Source organism: Mus pahari, chromosome 9, assembly GCF_900095145.1.
Source record: "Mus pahari chromosome 9, PAHARI_EIJ_v1.1, whole genome shotgun sequence".
Classification (NCBI taxonomy): domain Eukaryota; kingdom Metazoa; phylum Chordata; class Mammalia; order Rodentia; family Muridae; genus Mus; species Mus pahari.
In genome coordinates this window covers 85402789-85420654 of record NC_034598.1, presented here as the reverse complement: position 1 = coordinate 85420654, position 17866 = coordinate 85402789, and the positions used below count along the sequence as shown (strand labels likewise).

The 17866-nt window shown below is 41.0% G+C and overlaps 1 protein-coding gene across 5 annotated transcripts in view; it reads right to left on the bottom strand.

Moving 5' to 3' along the window:
• Nr1h4 (nuclear receptor subfamily 1 group H member 4) overlaps positions 1–17866 on the bottom strand; it is a 79376-nt gene that overhangs the window by 28433 nt on the left and 33077 nt on the right. For 3 of the 5 annotated variants that reach the window (XM_021204674.2, XM_029542132.1, XM_021204672.2), the window contains 2 exons: positions 15140–15508; positions 1934–2086 (listed from right to left, as the gene is read on the bottom strand). In XM_021204674.2, coding sequence (XP_021060333.1) covers positions 1934–2086; positions 15140–15508 — 522 coding nt within the window. The remainder of the gene's footprint in view (positions 1–1933; positions 2087–15139; positions 15509–17866) is intronic. The other 2 variants (XM_021204675.2, XM_021204673.1) reach the window with 1 other exon arrangement.

Genomic DNA, 17866 nt, shown 5'->3' with positions numbered 1-17866 from the left:
AAAAAAAAAAAAAAAAAAAAAAAAAAAATTTGTGATGCTAAAGGGTCATACACAGCACAAGGTGTTTAGTCAGTGGTATGGCAAATGGACACACTCTCTGTTCCCCGTCTAGGAGACCAGGGAAGCTGCCTTCAAAACATACAGTTACTTTCAAACATACAGTTATTTTCACCTATATTTATACTGTTCAATAAAAAGTATATTCAGTTTTATATTAAACTTGTTGAGTAAAACAAATGTGAATTCCTTTCAGAAAAAATTAAACCCTAATAATCTATGCAAATTATTTAAAAATATAAAGGTTACAATGCTTAAGGAATGCCAGCCATTGCTTGGTTCCCAAGTTAAAGACAAAGCCTCTATTGTTGTGCTATCAGGAGTTGGTGGAGGCCTGAGGAAGGGCCCAGATCTGTGGGTCATTGGTGGTATGCCCTCAGATGGGACAGTGGGATCCCAGCCTCTTCCTCGGTCCCTTTTTCTTCCAGGCCACCAGGTTTAAGCTTTGTGTTCTGGCATCAGCGCCTCACCCTGGCCCTGCAGAAGCTTAAACACTATGGAAAACAGTCACCAAACTTCTAAACATATGGACCGAAATGAAATGTGTCCTCTTAATTCTCTCCGGTATTTTAAGACATTGATTAAAAACCCGACTAACACAAAGTGTCTGGATCTTTTTTAGTGAGCATGTAGTTTATCATTGATTATGCTTTGAGCTTTAGCAAGTAACGCAGAACTGGCTTCCATATTTTTTGGATTTCTTTGCTCTTCTCTCAGCAATAATGAAACAAGGCTCCGGGAGGTATACTGTGCAAAAGACATATGAAACAGCTACGTCCCTGCTGGGAAGATGTTTGTGCTTATAAATAAAACTACTGACTTTTGTGGGGAGGGTCTCTCACCAAGTGAGCTCAGATGGAACAAGTTCATATTTAAGTCATGAGCAACATGAACCGCCCAGTGTCAAAGGATTACTGCCACAAGCTTGAATTGCAGCCGCTGCCCCCGCTCAGGTTCTTATTTCACGTTTGCTAAAACGCGATTGTGATCAGCCTGTATAAAACTTTCATCCATCCAGGGATGGATTATTTATTTACACAGACCGATTTTTCTCCCTCCTGAACACATTGTTTCTCTGGGAGCGTCCCAGTCACCCACACAGTTCAGGAACAATGGAGCTAGGGTCACCTTCCACGGGCTTTTATTTCATGTGGCATTCCCTCCCTGAATGTTGTCATCCCCTTGGTGACATTTGTTTGTCCGTTTGTTTGGAGGAGGAACAAGGCATATCTCTAAATCTGAGGGGGCTGTAGGATGAAAAATTAATAATGTTATACTAACATGCATTCTAATTTCTGATGAAGGCGGTGGTTCCTCATAGGGCCAGTGTTTAATATAGAGTCCCCTTATCAGATCAAAGGACAAAATTATATTAAAACTTGGGGTCGTTAATTTCCTGTGTAAACCTATACAAATTGGCTCACAGCTGCACCGAGGGGAGACGAATCCTTAATAAAAATGACTTAGTTTAAAACCCTATTTAGATAATTCACAGGCATTTACTGTCCCACCGCTATGACTTTTTATGGTAATTAAGCAATAAATAAGGAGTACGTTAAAATCAAATTTAGACGGACCTTTCAGAATGCCGTCCGACATAGCTCATTAAAGCAAGTTATTTCAATAATGACAACATCACTCCTTCTATAAAAGTCCTCGCAACAAAGGAAAACACAATCCCCAAACAAGGCCGTCATTTCTTTTAGAGAAATAAGTTGCTCTTCTGATTGTAGTTTAAGGAAGTAAGTGGTCCAGCACCCCCTTCAAGAACTGAGACGGCTCGCCAGATCCTGTCCTTAACATGGGGTGGTCTGAGTTACCTGGCGTCTGCCTCCTTAGGAGGTTTTGGTGGAGTTTAGTGGCTTGAGGTGGATACCTGTATACATACATTCAGCCAACATCCCCATCTCTCTGCACTTCCTTAGCCGGCACTCCTGGCACTTCCTGCGCATGTACATGTCCATCACGCAGTTGCCCCCGTTCTTACACTTGTACACGGCGTTTTTGGTAATGCTTCTTCGGAAGAAACCTGTGGGAGAAACACTGGAAACTGTAAGAAGGTCCCTAACAAGTTTTCAGGATATATATGTGGAGTCAGAGTTCTCAGGAACCGTGCTGGGCATCACCCCGATGAGACTTGAGCCAAAGGGATGTAGCAATAGACATTTCACCGTGTGCTATTATTGAAAAGGGAGCTATTTTAAATTGATCTCTCCAGAACAATAACAAGTGGAAATTAGGGACTCTCTTAGGGGAAAAAAAATCAGGTGTGTGTGTGTGTGTGTGTGTTTAAAGAATATATTGCTTTCATTTATCTTCATTGGGGGACAATTATGGGCCAGTAAGTGCTATGTGCTGACTCTATAAAGGCAAGCAATCCATCCCTGCCCTCACAGAGTTTAAAGGTTGACCAAAAGCAAATGCATGCAAATAACCAAACAAGGAAAGAGAAGGGGTTGCGTGGATACTGTTGGACGCTGTGCTGAGGCAGGACGCATGCAGGGAACAGTTAATATAGCAAATGAGGGGTTAAAGATTTGGCTCTGTAATCAAGAGCACTTGGTGCTCTTGTGGAGGACAGGGTTGGGTTCTCCAAACCCACGTGGTGTTTTTACAGCCACCGATAACTCCAGTTCCAGGAACCCAACACCTTTCTTTTGACTTCCGTGAACATCAGGTACGCAGGCAGTACACATACACCCATGCAGACAAAACTCTCATACAACACGCAAAACGAAATAAATAATCCTTACATGAGCAGTAAGCAAAAACCTAGAACACGTATTGTTTACAAGGTAGTTAGGAGGAAAGCTGTTATTCAAGGTTTGAGTATCTCGGCACTAATATAGACAGCCTTGCCTAACCACAAAAGCGCCAAGCGTGATTTAAAACTCAGTATCTCCTCAGAGACAGCAGTTCAGCCGCAACCAGTTCAGGTAAGATGCTTCAAGGCAGGAAGAGAATGTGTCTCATCCTCCCCCATGCCCTCATCTGCTTGTTCTTCAACGAGTTCACCATAGCTTCCAATATTTCCAGGGTCAGTGTGACAGTAAGCAGGGACAAGTATTTGGGAAGCAAGAGAAGTAACAGAGAAACTAATACTTGTTTGGTACAGAAGTTTACACACTTACTCACAATTTCATTTTCTTAGGTTTTAATGACATGCTGTAGACCATGGTTCAAAGATACCAATGGAAAATTCCAGAGATAAGCCCCTCGAAAGTTTTGAAATTACATGTTTCTGAGGAGTGTGATGAGTGGGATTTCTTTTTATTTTTATTTTCTTGCAGCCTCACCCAGGATAAGAACCATCCCTTCAGCCAGGGAATCCATGGTGTATGATTACCCACGCAGTGGCATTTGAGAGATCTCATGTGCGCAACAAATTCTACGGCACACCATTCGTACTTTCCTATTTTGTCATTGATCATTACTGATAATTTTCCTGAGCCTAATTCATGTCTGTATAGCTGTGTATGTGATTCACAGTTTGAAGCTACCACCGGGTATCTTGGGATGTAGTCACTGTGGATGAAGGCGCACCATTCTGTTCTCATAAATGGGGTATATGTGGCAAGTTTCAAAGCGGATCCTTCCTCTCCTGGTTGGGCTTTTCCCTTCCCATCACTGGGCTACGTTCAGTCACACTTCCTTAACGAGAACAAAGCTGTTTCAATTCTACCTTTTTCCATTCTAGGTTTACTCCCGTCCTGCTTGGTGTTAACTGTCAAGTTGACAGCACCCAGAATCACCAGGCTTTTTAAAAGTCTCCGTCAACTGGCTTTATTAGGGTGGTCTGTGGGCATGTCAATGAAGTAATCTTAAGTGTTAGTTGATGTAGGTGAGCCCAGTTCACCGTGGGCGGTTCCATTCCCCAATCAGATGGTCTTGGGCTCTAAGGAAGCTAGCTAAACATGGTCCTGAACACACCAAGGAGTGTGCCAGCAAGCAGTGTTCTTCCAGCCAGCTTGGTTTGTGTTGTATTACTTTAAGTGTAAATGAGTTCTCAACCAGAGGCAATACTGCAGGAAATAGCAAACAGACCTGCCTCAACATCACTCAATGATGGGCTGTGACCAAGGAGCCTACGTTGAAATGAGCCCTGTCTTACTCTAAGTTGCCTTTGGGCAACAAGTTTTATCACAGCAGCAGAAAGAAAACAGAACAACTCTATATCCTTTGCACTGAGGTCTCCCTGTTTGACGGTTCTTAGCAAGGACTTATAACTTCACAAAGACTTCCTCTTGTCCAAGACATAAGTTATTATTTTAACAGATGTTGGGATAATAGCAAACATGTATTGCTTACATTCTATTGCTTGAACCACTTTGCCACCGCTTAGCTACTTAATCATAGTATCAATTATTATCTTCCCCTATAATATAAAGGAAAGAAAAATAATATGGAAGCATTAAATATTTGGCCTTGATTTTTGGGACAACTGAAAACCAGGAAGACCCTCAATTGCTCTGCTGTAGTTGCCTCTCCGGGGATACAGGACTAGAGAGAGTAGCTTAACGCTAAGCGCTGACAGAGAACTGCATTCTCTGATGTTTCAGCTATCAAGACGGGCAACGTATCCCTCCCTTCGGAACTCTCAGCTTGGGAATATGAAGAAGTAAATTCAGAGCAGAGTACAATATAGGCTGACAGCTAAATATGTAATACATTATTGAACTATGGAAGAAGAATATTAGGATATAGAACAAAATTTTGAGTCATTCTATGTGCTTATAAAGGTTGCAGTATGTCTTAGAGGGGGAGAACAATAATCCTGTAGACATGGAAAGTTGCATATTTATTATGGGAACTATGAAAAAAATTATCCAGCTATCATTCAAAAATTATTACAATAAAATAACTCTAATCTCCCAATGCCTAAGAATCAAATGTCGAGCTAGGGTAACCCTAATTCCAAGTTGGGAAATCAGAAAAGGCTTTTTGAAAAATTTGAATGGGGGCTTACAGAATAATTTTTGAAACATGTACCATGCGGAAGGAGAGACCTTTCATGGATGAGCAAGACACCATGTCACAGAAGTTCCTAGGAAATGTAGATGATTCATTTTGGTAGCAGGGTAGAGCTTGGGAATATTAGTGAGGGGTGGCTAAGGGTGTTAAAGTGAGAAAGTAGTGTTAAATGCCCTTGAAAGCCACACAGAGGAATCTTTGCTATGTAGAAAAGGAGGGCGAGAAGGTTTGATCTGCAGAAAATCCTGGAAGACAGAACAAGATGAGGAAGTGTGGAACTAGGAACTGGAGACAGAAGACAGGAGACCATAATATAGCTGAAAGGTTGGAGATCTGGCTAGACTGAGAGAGCTAAAAAAGAGAAATGGGAAGGACAGTCTAGCCTTGGATAACTAGTTAAATATGAAAACAGGGGCTTCGGGAAAAAGGTAGATATGTCAAAGTTAACTTAGCCATGGTCTCCCTTGTCAATTTGTCAGTTGATGTGAATTTCACTAGGGAAGATCTTAACACTTTCCTAAGTGTCAAATCTAACCCAATAAAATCCTCAAAACAACAACATTCTATGCTTCAGATTAGCACTGATATTGAGAGTACAGATACCAAAGTGTGTCTTTATAGTGAGTAAAGCAAAAGGAACTTTTTCCCCCAATGCCAAGCCCTGAACTCAATGATCATCTTAGCTTGCGTGACTCAGTCTTCCCATGAGTCTTTAGCCCCACCTAAGAATGACTCCCTTTAAAACTGTCATAGATATGGAGAGACAGCTCAATAGTTAGCAGAATAAAACTCCTTATTCCAAGAAGAATCAAAGAAAGGGTGCACAGAACAATACTGCAGGTTTTTTCTTTTTTTTTCTTTTTAGTTCTGGTATTAAACTGAAAAGGAAATCATTATCATATCAATAGCTGAATTAATTAGCTTTCACCCTGGAAAAGCAGCACAATATTATCACTACATCATTTAAATGTGGGCACATAGACTGTATTTATACTTATGCAAATCTAACCACACACACCGCGCCTCTGTCTTGCACATATTCAACAATGCTCCTATCAGAAGAGTCATTTGAAAATGAATTGATAGGAAATTCACAGAGGATCCGAGCCTTCCTGATAATAAAAGATGAGTGGTTGAGAGGACTGGCCTTGCCAAGTTGGGGGTAGGGAATCTGTGGCTTGTAGAACAGCTTGGGGATGGTATTTTCATGGGTCTTGTCATCCTAATGTACATGCCTGCATGTATACCTCATTGGACATTGGTGATTAAGGGTCCCTATGTTTTAAAAACAGCAATAAACATAGAATTCAGAATTCTTAGAATGTGGCCTACAGAGAGATGACTTCACACACAACACTTATTTTCAGCCAGACACATGGTTCTGAAGCACTTTGTATATCCTTAATCCAATGAGGTAGGTGCTATTATTCATTCTCTCCCATGGAAGAGGGACTTGAGTTGAACAGAGGATAACTTGCTCAAGGTCCTACAGGTCCTGTAGAGTTTGAGTTGGAATCCTCTGAGGCGCAGTACAGACTTTCAACCACTGCCTTCACAGGCCTTCAAGCAGAATAAGAAGTTTGTATCTCCCAAAAATGTTCTTTCAAGACATTAATGTCCCCAAATCTCAATACTGCATGGAAAAACCCAGCCGGTAACAAAGATCTGTTTCCATACCCAGGCTGAGTCCATGAGTCTCTTGCAGTCACTTTAGTAATGCTATAATTAACCAAAATGTCGAGTTATGAAAATTAACAAAAATGATGTATTATGCCTATGTGCTTAGTTCTTGCTCCTATTGGATTTTCCTTTTCTATCCCTCCCAAGAAGATGGGCATCATCTTCTGCCCACTTACTCCAGCAAAAGCTAAAGTCCTCTCTCCCTCTACATAAATATAACTCTTCCCCATACTTCTCTAAAGAGGTTAACTGATTAAAAAAGATACAAATTATGAATATCACAGGCGAAATGGGCCCCATCAGTATAGACCTATTAAAAGGAAAAAGAGGGAATAAAGAACTTGATAGATTATCAAGAACTCTAAGCTCCCACATTTGATGACTTCAATGCAACTCCTTAAGAATGCTTTTCAAAGTTTACCTGGGAGAAATTCATCAACAAAGCAGGCCTGTCTCAGAAAAAGAAACTGAATTAATAAATAATCTCCCAAAACAGAACGGACCAGGCGCAGGCGACATCACTGGTTAATTCTACCAGCCGTCTGAAGATGTTTATCATCTGTCTCTTCTCTTTTCCAGAAGGCAGAAGGAGCATTTTCTAGACTTTTTATGAGCAATACCTTAATACCAGAAAATATACAAAAACACTACAAGGAAAGGATATGGTGCCATGTCATTTTCTCCTTGTTCAGGTAGTTGTGCACACCTGTTGACACTCCTGCAAAGGTTGGAGCAGGGTTTTCAGGCTGTGTTTCCCCATCACTCTTTGTTTTATTGCCTTGAGACCAGGCACCTCACTCGAAGCATATCATTTCATCAAGCCTGATTGATGAGCTGGCTCTAGGGATCTACCTGTTGTCATGTTCCGTTCCTCTCCTCCTCCTCCTCCTCCTCCTCCTCCNCTCCTCCTCCTCCTCCTCCTCCTTCTCCTCTTCCTCCTCCTCCTTCTTTTCTTCAGAGCTGAGTTTCCAGATATGCACAGCCATTTAATATAGATACCTAGGATTCACCACAGGTCTTTGTCCTTACAGAGCAAGTGTCCTCACAGGCTGAATCACCTCCCCTGGCCCACAGTTTTCTTTCTCTTATTTTAATTTAGACTGGTTAGAATTGCCTTTTATTTGTCTGACATTGTGTTTTCAGCTCTGTTATGTGAAGATTACTTCACTGGGCAGGTTATGAAACAAATTTCATTTAATATTACTTGAACCAATTTTTAAAAATCATTTTAGCCAAATTTGAGCTTACCTCAGAACATCTTGACTCTAACCCAACAGGAAATAGAACATACTTCAAGGCCTTTGAGCCTTCTTTGCTAAGGATAAAGCCCATGTTGGCAACTGTTAGCTCATCAAGACCACTGGCAACAGGAATTTAGCCAAGGTGAATTTGTCTGCCTAACTCTCAAGAAAAGCAGCATCCACAAACAGCATTGGTAATAATGAATAGAACTCTCTGGACTTTGGAGACCACACAAGAGCTGCATGCTGTTATACAAACAGCTATGGCCATAGAGGATGGCATGCAAGGGAAGTCGGAAATGTGCAGCCAGGTTCAGTGTACGCAGGTGTCCAGCACCTCTGAAGCCACAAGACATTGCTTCTCAGGCCCAGATGTAGCACATGAGTAGAGCATTTTTGTATCACGTGCATATTTCCAGAACCACAGAGAAAACAAATATGCGTGTATGAAGCACCACCTCTCAGATAATCAATAGGTTAAAGGCTTTAAAAGACTGTCAGAGCCTCTTGGGAGACCAGAAGAGAAGCTGGTCACCCTCCCACCCCCCAGACTCCTCCTTCACACTGCAGAAGCTGGACAAAAATGTTCCCCCCAGGATAGTTCTCGTCTGGCCCTCCTCTGTCTTCCAGGGTGAATGGAGGGAAGATGTTTCAACTATCCAAATGAATAACCAAACCAAGACCTAAAAACTAGAGAAGTGTGTGGTCATTTTAGACCTAAAAACTAGAGAAGTGTGTGGTCATTGCTGGGAGTCTCTGTGGAATGGATCTGGAGCAGAAGTGAGCAGGGGCAGAGGCCATTTCCCAACAATTCTCCCTTAGCTTCATTTGGTGTTGGAATCACCTGGACTCATGTCAACAGCATGTTTATTAAGGTGTGATGGAGTCGAAGAGAAGAGAAAATACAATTCCGCTGACATCCTCCTCCCTGCTGGTGTCTGCTGAGAACAGGAGAGCAGGGGTCACATTGTGATAAAGCCTGGCTCAGCATGTCCTTAAGAGCCAATTAGATGCCCACATAGACAAACTCCTGGAAGCTGCAGCCTGACCTTAGCACACCTCAGGTGGTTTGGGCTTCTAGAAGCAAAACTCCACCCTGAGTAGCCTATAAACTAATTTACTCTCAAGGGCATTTAACCCTTTCCCTCTGAACTGCTGCTTACATGCTTCTTGGGTTTATTCTTGTCTATGTATCAGTAGCTGTTCTCCTTTAACAGTTTGAGCTTGGGGAAGTTGATATTTTGTTGATATTTTTGAATCTCTGTTATTTGCCTTTGTGTTGTTGTTTCAATCATAGGTCAGTTACATACATTTTTTTTTCATTATTGCTTTACAATGGTAACTGTAAAAATATTTTTTCCTGTTTTTCTCATTACTGCATCTCCTATAGGTTAGAAGAGGGGATGACATATAAGGTAATACTTAATAATACGTTACGAATAGAGAACTTAATTAATGAATGAATCACAAGGAAGAGATCGTTTTGAAGCATGTTTTGATAGTTTGAAGATTTGATAGCATGATGCCATTTGGGACAGGTAGATGAACAAAGCAGAAACAATGATAAAATAAAAATTCATTACGGAAACGTATCAACAGCTAATGCCTATGGACCCTTTTGGCATGCTGGGTAGAGGGCTGAATTTAAAATGAGACATCTGTGGATTTCAATACAGCGAGGCAAAGAGAATGGCAATAGCAACAAGCATGTACGGAGTACTTGCTATGGGCAAGGAGTGTGTCAACTGCCTCATGTACAACGAGAGTCTCAGTATATTTGATCTCACTGTATGAATATCAGAGCTCTCTCATGGCAGTCTGTAAATACTTAGGTAAGGCATTGTGCCAAAGGTCAAATGATTTAGCACATAGCAAGCCTGAGAACAGTGCCTACATATAGTAATCACCTGGTGTACGTTATCTACCTGGCCATCTATCCATCCTCATTGACACCATTATCTCCACAATCATCTCATCGTTCTCCTCATCAGCCCCATCGCCCCTTTGCAAGCAGGCTGACAGCCAGAGACACGAATTAACTTAGGACATTCAGAAAAAGAATCCCTGTGATCGGAATTCGATTTGTTCACCTTTAGAGTCACAGCCTACCTAGGGTGTCAAAGGTTTCTGGCGTCTTGAAATCCTTACAAATCCACACTGCATCATGCTCTATGACAATTGAATCTTCCAGGTTATTGAAGTCGTTACTAGATTTCATAAGCCAGATTGTGCTTGATCTCAACTAGGGTCTCAATGCATGTGATCTCAATATATGAATATTAGGGAACAAAGGATCGATTGGAAATTGTCTAATCTACCTCATGTAGTGATCATTTCAACCTTTTTTTGAAGCTTTCCTAAAACTTCAGAACTAAACTTGATGCTGGTTCATGATCTTATATAAAAATATATTCTAAAAGACAATAGGGTCACCCGTCAATTCAAACAGTGGCTTTCAAGACTGCTACCACTCTCTCTGTGGCATGTGTAAACTCTGAAACAGAGGCCGATGTGGCAGGGGCTGACCTATTAAGGAACACAGCCATTCAGAGTTTCCAGTCAGCTGTAGACTTGATAATCAGCACTTGAGATCTACATCAAAACTCATTCAGAAGTGGATATTCCATAAACGGCACTAATGGCTCCCAGAGGAGGAAAAGTCTAGATTCAATCTAGGGCCAAGCAAACGCCATCCATACCATACCTATACTCTGAGGTTAGTTAAAAAAACAAAAAAACATTGAAAACTGCAATTTCTCTCACTAATGCTATATCTGTGACAAATAAGACATTCAGATAAATTAGAATATTACTTTAGATCTAGAGACAAAATCCAACAAAAGTAGGAAATCTTGGTATGATCTCTACTTTGTTCCTAAGTTTCAAATTTTTTCTTTTTTGGGGGGGGGGCGTTGTGTTTCAGGTGTCACAGGCCCCACAGCCTGTAAGTCAATCCCCAAACAAAAGAAAAAGAAAACACTTTATATACAATAATCTAACTTAACCCTCACAACGACCCTATAGGTCAGTGGTTCTCAACCTGTGGGTTGTGGCAACCTTGACCCTCTTGGGGTTGCAAATCAGACATCTTGCATATCAGATATTTACACTACAGTTCACAACAGTAGCAAAATTACAGTTATGAGGTAGCAACAAACATAATTTTATGGCTGGGGGCCACCACAACATGAGGAACTATATTAAAGAGCAACAGCTAGGAAGGTTGAGAACCACTGATATAGATAACTTCTCTCTTACAGAGTTGGGGCATATAGAAATAAAGTGCTAGACAGAATGAGATCTGGCTAACTTGGAATCTCCTGCGTCGTCCTTCCAGGACTCTGTAAGTCTATTCTGCAAAGGAGGAATGTTGAACACATTTCCCAGGTTCCCTTGCAAAGCTCTTCCATTGAGGTAGCATTAGAAATCAATGAACGGGGGCTAGAGCTGTACTCCTATCATTTCAGCTGTGGATCGGGGTCATGGAATTGTGTCAAGGCAACAGCTTTAGTTTCCAGGTAAGAGCGTAGACAGAACAGATACAGAACATCACTGCGGGTGGATTCAACAGGCAAGGTATGGCCCTGGAGCCATTAATTTTAGCAAAGGCAACTTCCTGAGCCCTTGATGGCAGCTAATGTGCTACATCTCTGTGGCAAAAAGCTATCAGAGTGCCTTCTGACATCTCCATCTTCTACGCCGTGGCTGTTTAGCAGTAGCTCCAGCTGACCAGCCTGGCAGCACAGCTCTGAGCATAGAACCTGTGGTGGCTCTCTTCTCTTGACTGTTCCTGCTTTTGTTCCATTCTGCTTGAAATGTTAGTTTTGGTTTTATTTCATGCGGTTCCTGCTGCCATCTTGGGTAACTTGATACTCTTACAAAACCATAGGAAGCCCTAGCAGCTGATGGACTGTAAAGCCCACAGTTTCTATGAAGAACATTATAGAGTGAAATCAACTTTGCATCCAGGGAGATTGGATGCCAAGAGTTGCAGATTGTGGAGACAGGGTTGGCTGAGCTGCTAGACCTTCCATGAACAGGTCTTTGTTGGACTCCATTGGATCCTATTCTGTGCACCACTCATTTTCTTGCAAACATTTCCCCTTCCCTTCTCCCTAAGCAAGAGCAGGTTTCCCTTGTTTTCCCATGAGAACATGTGATTCCACAAGGCAGACTACTATTGACTTTCCAGTCACCAGTCTGTTCTCCCAAACACTATGTGACCGTTAAGGAAGAAAAAAAGTAGCTACTCCTGTACCCAACAGTATCATGGTGGCAACCAAAGAGAAAGAACCTAGGCATGCTGGTACCTTGAGAGGTCCACGAACTCTTTTTCTCCCATGTCCCCATTCCCAGACTGAATCCTAGAGGTGGGTTGAGAGTTGACAGAAACCTAGTGTCATCTGGGATGCTATAACAGAGGCATTCCTGCATGCTTAGGGTTCCCTATACCTATATCTGATCCCTGGAACAGATCAACAGCTTTATGGTTTCTTGGTAAACCTGGATATTCCAGCATAACCCCGGAGCAATAGAAGGAACCCACCCCTGACCCCAAAAGAAATGCACAGATGGAGTCGGAGGCAGAGGAGGAACGTACGCTGCACCACAGGGTGCTGTGGATGCTGCTAGCTCTTCTCACTGGTGACAGGAGAGCAGCCAGAACATCACCCCAACGCTCTCTAGTCTCCCTGAAGTCACTCTGCCATGCCCCAGAATTCTTCGGCCTTTTTTTTTTTTTTTTTTTTTTTTTTTTAAAAAAAAACCCGGGTTTACTTACGAGGCGAACTGTTCCAGAGTTCTGACTTTGGGTGTTTGACCCGTGGCCTGAGACAATACCGATACCTCAGTATCTAAATGAAGCATTTGGCTTTCTTCCTTGGGCCATTTGGGTCATCAGTGTTAACTTCGAGCAAAGAGCCCCGGAGTACAATGGGCATTTACTAGGCAAATAATGTCTAGGAGCTCAGCCTGGAGGTGGCTCAGACAAAGTGCGAAGTTGGAGTTATAAACTGTAATTTTGAAACTGGTTCCCACTCCTTCCCTTATCAGCAATGGAGCCCTGGGTGGGTGCGTTGGTGTCTGTGTTTCAGTCTGCTCATCTACAAAATAGGCATACAGTATGAAAATTCATGAGCCTGATGGTGGAAGTGTAGCAGATACTTCCCACGGGCTCTTAGCGCTGACCTCTCCACAGCTTCTTTCTGATATGATATGTGTACTCCTCTCTCTTTTCTGTTTTGTTTCCTTTTATTGAAAATAGCTCCCCCCCCCACCTTATGTATCTTGATTACTGTCTCCCCTCCCTCTGCTCCTCCCAGCTCCTCTCCACCTCCCCTCCCATCTGGATCCACTCCCCTTTCTGCCTCTCTCTAGAAAACGAGCAGGCGTCTAAGGGAAAATGATAAAATAAGGTAAGACACAATAGATAAAATACAATAAGATAAAACAAAAGACTAAACATCGGACTAAACAAACAACGAGAAGGAAAAGAGCCTAAAAGAAGGCACAAGAAACAGACCTACTCAGGAATCCCATAAAAACACTGAACAGGAAGCCAGAAAAAAAATATATATGTGTGTGTGCGCGCGCACACACACACACACACACACACACACACACACATATATGCAAAAGCCCTGGTGCAGACCCAGGCATGCTACTCCAGTCTCTGTGAGTTCATATGAGCTTTGTTTGTGTTGATTCAGAGAGTCTTATTTTCTTGGTGGTCTCCATCCCCTCTGGCTCTTACATCTTTTCTGCCTCCTCTTCTTTGATACAGACTTTTAAAGTAGACTATGAGTGCTTCTTTCTCTTCTGGCAGGAAGCATGACCTGGACTGGAATTTGTGCTTTTCTAGCTAGATTGCCAGTCATTTCTCTATATACAGATGAATGTTCCTACCTCAAGCTGGAGATGGAAACTTCTAGAGAAAGGGCTCTCTGCTGGTGACTAAGTGAAATCGTACAGATTTCTGCACTGGTCCTCACCGAAAGCTCTTAGAATCGAATGTGTCTTAGAATTCAGAAGTGTTTTGAATCTTAGGGGTGTTGGAAAGAGCGCTCAATGGATGAAGTCTTTACTATGCAGGCATGAGGATACGGGTTCAGATCCTTAGCACCCTCTAGACGAGTGGTGCTCAACCTCCCTAATGCTGCGACCTTTTAATACAGTCTTCCTCTATTGAAACTCTCCTTCTGGGGAGAGGGAAGGAGGGTAGGAGAGAGAGAGCTCGAGAGAGCAGGTACTCTGTTGCTTTCCGCTTAGAGCCAGGTAAGTCCTTTTGGGTACCTTGGGTATCACCTATGCCCAGATTTTTAAAACTTTAGCATGAGGGGCTCCTGAAATCACAGATTCTTAGGTTCTGCTTCCAGAAATTCTCAATCCATAGGCCCGAAGTGGGCCCTCAAATCTGTACCTCCTAGAAACTGCCAAATGATGTCATATCACATCTATGTCACGTTACACAACTGGATCCAAAGACTCTTAGCAGGAATAATAAGAGCGACTCATTGAGTGCTCCCTGCGCGTCATACATTCTACTAATTCTTTTACCCATGCTAATTTATTTTTATTTATATATGCTCTTTTACATTCACTTTATTGGGGGCACAGTCTATGGCACTATGAAGGTCAGAGGACATCTCTCAGCAGTCCTTACACCACGTGGGTCCCAGGGATCTTCATTCCACAGCCATCTCACTGGCCCCATATTAAACTTATTATTACATTTTATTTTATAATATTCTTCTTAAAACTAATAATTCTCTGGATCATCTCTATGACCATCTTGTCCCTGACATTTGAACTAATTACCGTCAGAGTTGGTGTGTGCCTATGATCTCATTAACAGTAAGAAATATGAGCTAATTATCAAGAGTAGTGAGAAAATAGCAAAGATAAACTTAATGCGCCCAATATGTCCCCAGCTCAGGCTAAATTGGGCTCTGAAGGAACCAAGGGGTGGCTTGGACAACAGCAGTGACTGGAGCCTTTTATAGCGCACCGAATTCGCTTACCAAAATCAAGAGGCCGTGCTTCACTGACAGTTCAAACAACAAACACACATGATACATAATTTATAAATATAATTTATAAATGTGGTTATTTTCTTGCCTATAAACCTGGTTCAAGAAATTGTAGCAGCCAACTCAGTAGAACTGTACTGAGAGGAAAACGAACGCTCTCACCTTTGCAGCCCTCGCAGGTGAGCGCATTGTAGTGGTACCCAGAGGCCTTGTCTCCACAGACAACACACAGCTCATCCCCTTTTATTCTGCCCGCCGATGACGCAGCCATTCGCGGCTTCTTTGTCATAGGCATCTCCGATACCTCAGTCTCTCCCTGGTACATAGTTTCAGCGGGCATCCGCCTGAGTTCATAGATTCCAGGAGAGTACCAGTCTTCCGGTTGTTGGGGGTAGAAACCCAGGTTGGAATAATAAGACGAGGAGGAAATCTGTGGCTGAACCTGAGGAAACTGGACATTGTTGTATGGGGAGTACGGTTCCAAATCCAGGTTCTGCCCCAGGGGACCTGCGGCGTGTTCTGTTAGCACACCTGAAGAAAAGCATCAACAAAACCAGAATTAATGTCATCCTTCTAGAGCAACATGTCAGGTCTAATACTGAAATGGAAATTTATTTCAGTATAAACTACGAACATATATAGAAGTCAAAACTACAAAGTATATTTAGCTATATAAATTAACTTCTAAAACACATATTTAACTGTAAATATATCTAGTCTCTCTCTGTATATATATATATATATATATATATATATATATACATGTATGTGTGTATTTGTATGTATAGCTAGAGATAAAAACATGTAAATGATAAATTATAACCTCAGGGACAAAATGTGCAACATGGAAGACTGATGAATGACATGTTGTAACATGTAATGAGCTCCTGAAAACTAATACTCAATGCTCTATGGAAAAAAGGAAAAAAAATCATAAACAAATAGTTTTTAGAAGCTGTTTTATAAACCCACAAAACATTTCCCTTGTAAAATAAATAATAAATAAGCTCAAATTAAATCTATAACATACTTATTTTTATACACAGATTATGAAGATTTTAAGTTTAATGATAGAGACTCTTAGAAAAACAAATTTCTTAGAGGGAAATTTGTTGGTATCCTCCAGCACTTAAAACTCTAATAGCCATATGTGTGTGTGTGTGTGTATAAAATTCTCCATGTAAGGAATTTTCATACAAATTAAGACATTCACTTTGTTTTTGTTGTTGTTGTTGTTGTTGTTTTGAGACAGGGTTTCTCTGTGTAGTCGACACCTTGTAAGAACCAGAAATTGGAAACACACTCCATCAGTAGGAGTATGGTTGGAAAGATTGCAGTATTTGTACACAGATATTATTCAGATGTGCGAGAATACTGATGGTGATGATATGAGAGGGGTTTTAACTCAGACAGCCACTATTTTAAATAGAAAGTAGAAAAGTATGTGTATTAATGATTATAAAAGTATTTTGTGTGAGTGAGTGTGTTTGAGTGTGTGTGTGTGAGTGAGTGTATGTGTGTGTGTGAATGAGTGAGTGTGTGTGAGAGTATGTGTGTGAGTGTGTATGTGTTTGTAAGGCAACTTTCTTCATGATCTTTAACATGCTGGGGTTAGAAATTACACAAGATTTTTACAGGTTTTTCTGTTTGAGGTCTTTAATTATTGTTACATAGAAGAGAGCTTTTGAAAAGAAGAATGCACTACCTAGCAATATTGGTCTCCCTGGATTCAAACCCATGGTCTGTTACTTACTCTCCTGGTACAGGTGAGAGTTTTCTTCACGCTTATGCCTTTCTCTTCATGTAAAGGGAATAATAATGCCTACCAATAACAACTGAGTTGCTGTAAGGATTAAATAAGGTAAGGCATGCCAAGCACTTGGTTAAATTTGATACAGAAGTGCCCAAAATGCATAGATGACATTAAAATAGAGAAGATAATTATTCCTAAAACCATTATTATTAAACAAGATGTTTAATTAAAAAAAAACTTTAGATAATAATAACTAGCAGGTGGTGAAGATGCTTCTATTTTTTTAAACACAAGTCATGCTTTTTAGAATATAAAATGGTTAAATTATGCAAACTGCTAAAAGAAAAAAGACATAGATAAAAGATAAGATAGTGTATAAGTGCATTTGATTCTTTAACACACTGTCAGGCAACCCTAGAAGACAATTCCAGCTGCATCTTTCCTGAGTAGTGGGACTTTAAGTAAATAAGCTGTTGATATCCAGTATTCATACCTCAAGCCAAAGATGGAAATGTCTAGAAAAAGCATTCTGCTGGTGACTAACTGAAATCGTACAGATTCTCTGGTCCTCACTTAGAATGGAAAGCACTTAGAATCAAATTGTCTTAGAATTCAAAAGTTAACTGCATCTTAGGGGTACTAGGGAGAGGGTTCAGCGGATGAAGTGTTTACTGGGCAGGCATGAGGACATGGATTCAGATCCTTTGCATCCTCTAGACTAGTGGTTCAACCTTCCAAACGCTGCAATCTTTTAATACAGTTCCTTGTGTTGTGGTGACCCCCTCCAACCATAGAATCATTTTATTGCTACTTCTTTTTTTTTTTTTTTTTTTACAATATACCTAAGGCATTTATAAGATAATTTGTTTTTTAAAGGGATGAATAAAGTCCATATATATAATCAACACATGTAATATATTCAGTGCCTATCCTTTGAAGGACCTCCTAAGGTAGAACACATTTCAAGTAAGTCCTTAAGTGGGCAGCATCTATCCACATGCTATTGTGTAATGAGTTGTTATCTTAGGGCAGAACACGAATTTTAAATTATGATTTCACTGTTTAAATATGCCTATAGGGTGTAGTTCTTTGTAAGAATAATTTTTTTATTATTATTATTTTCTTTATTTACATTT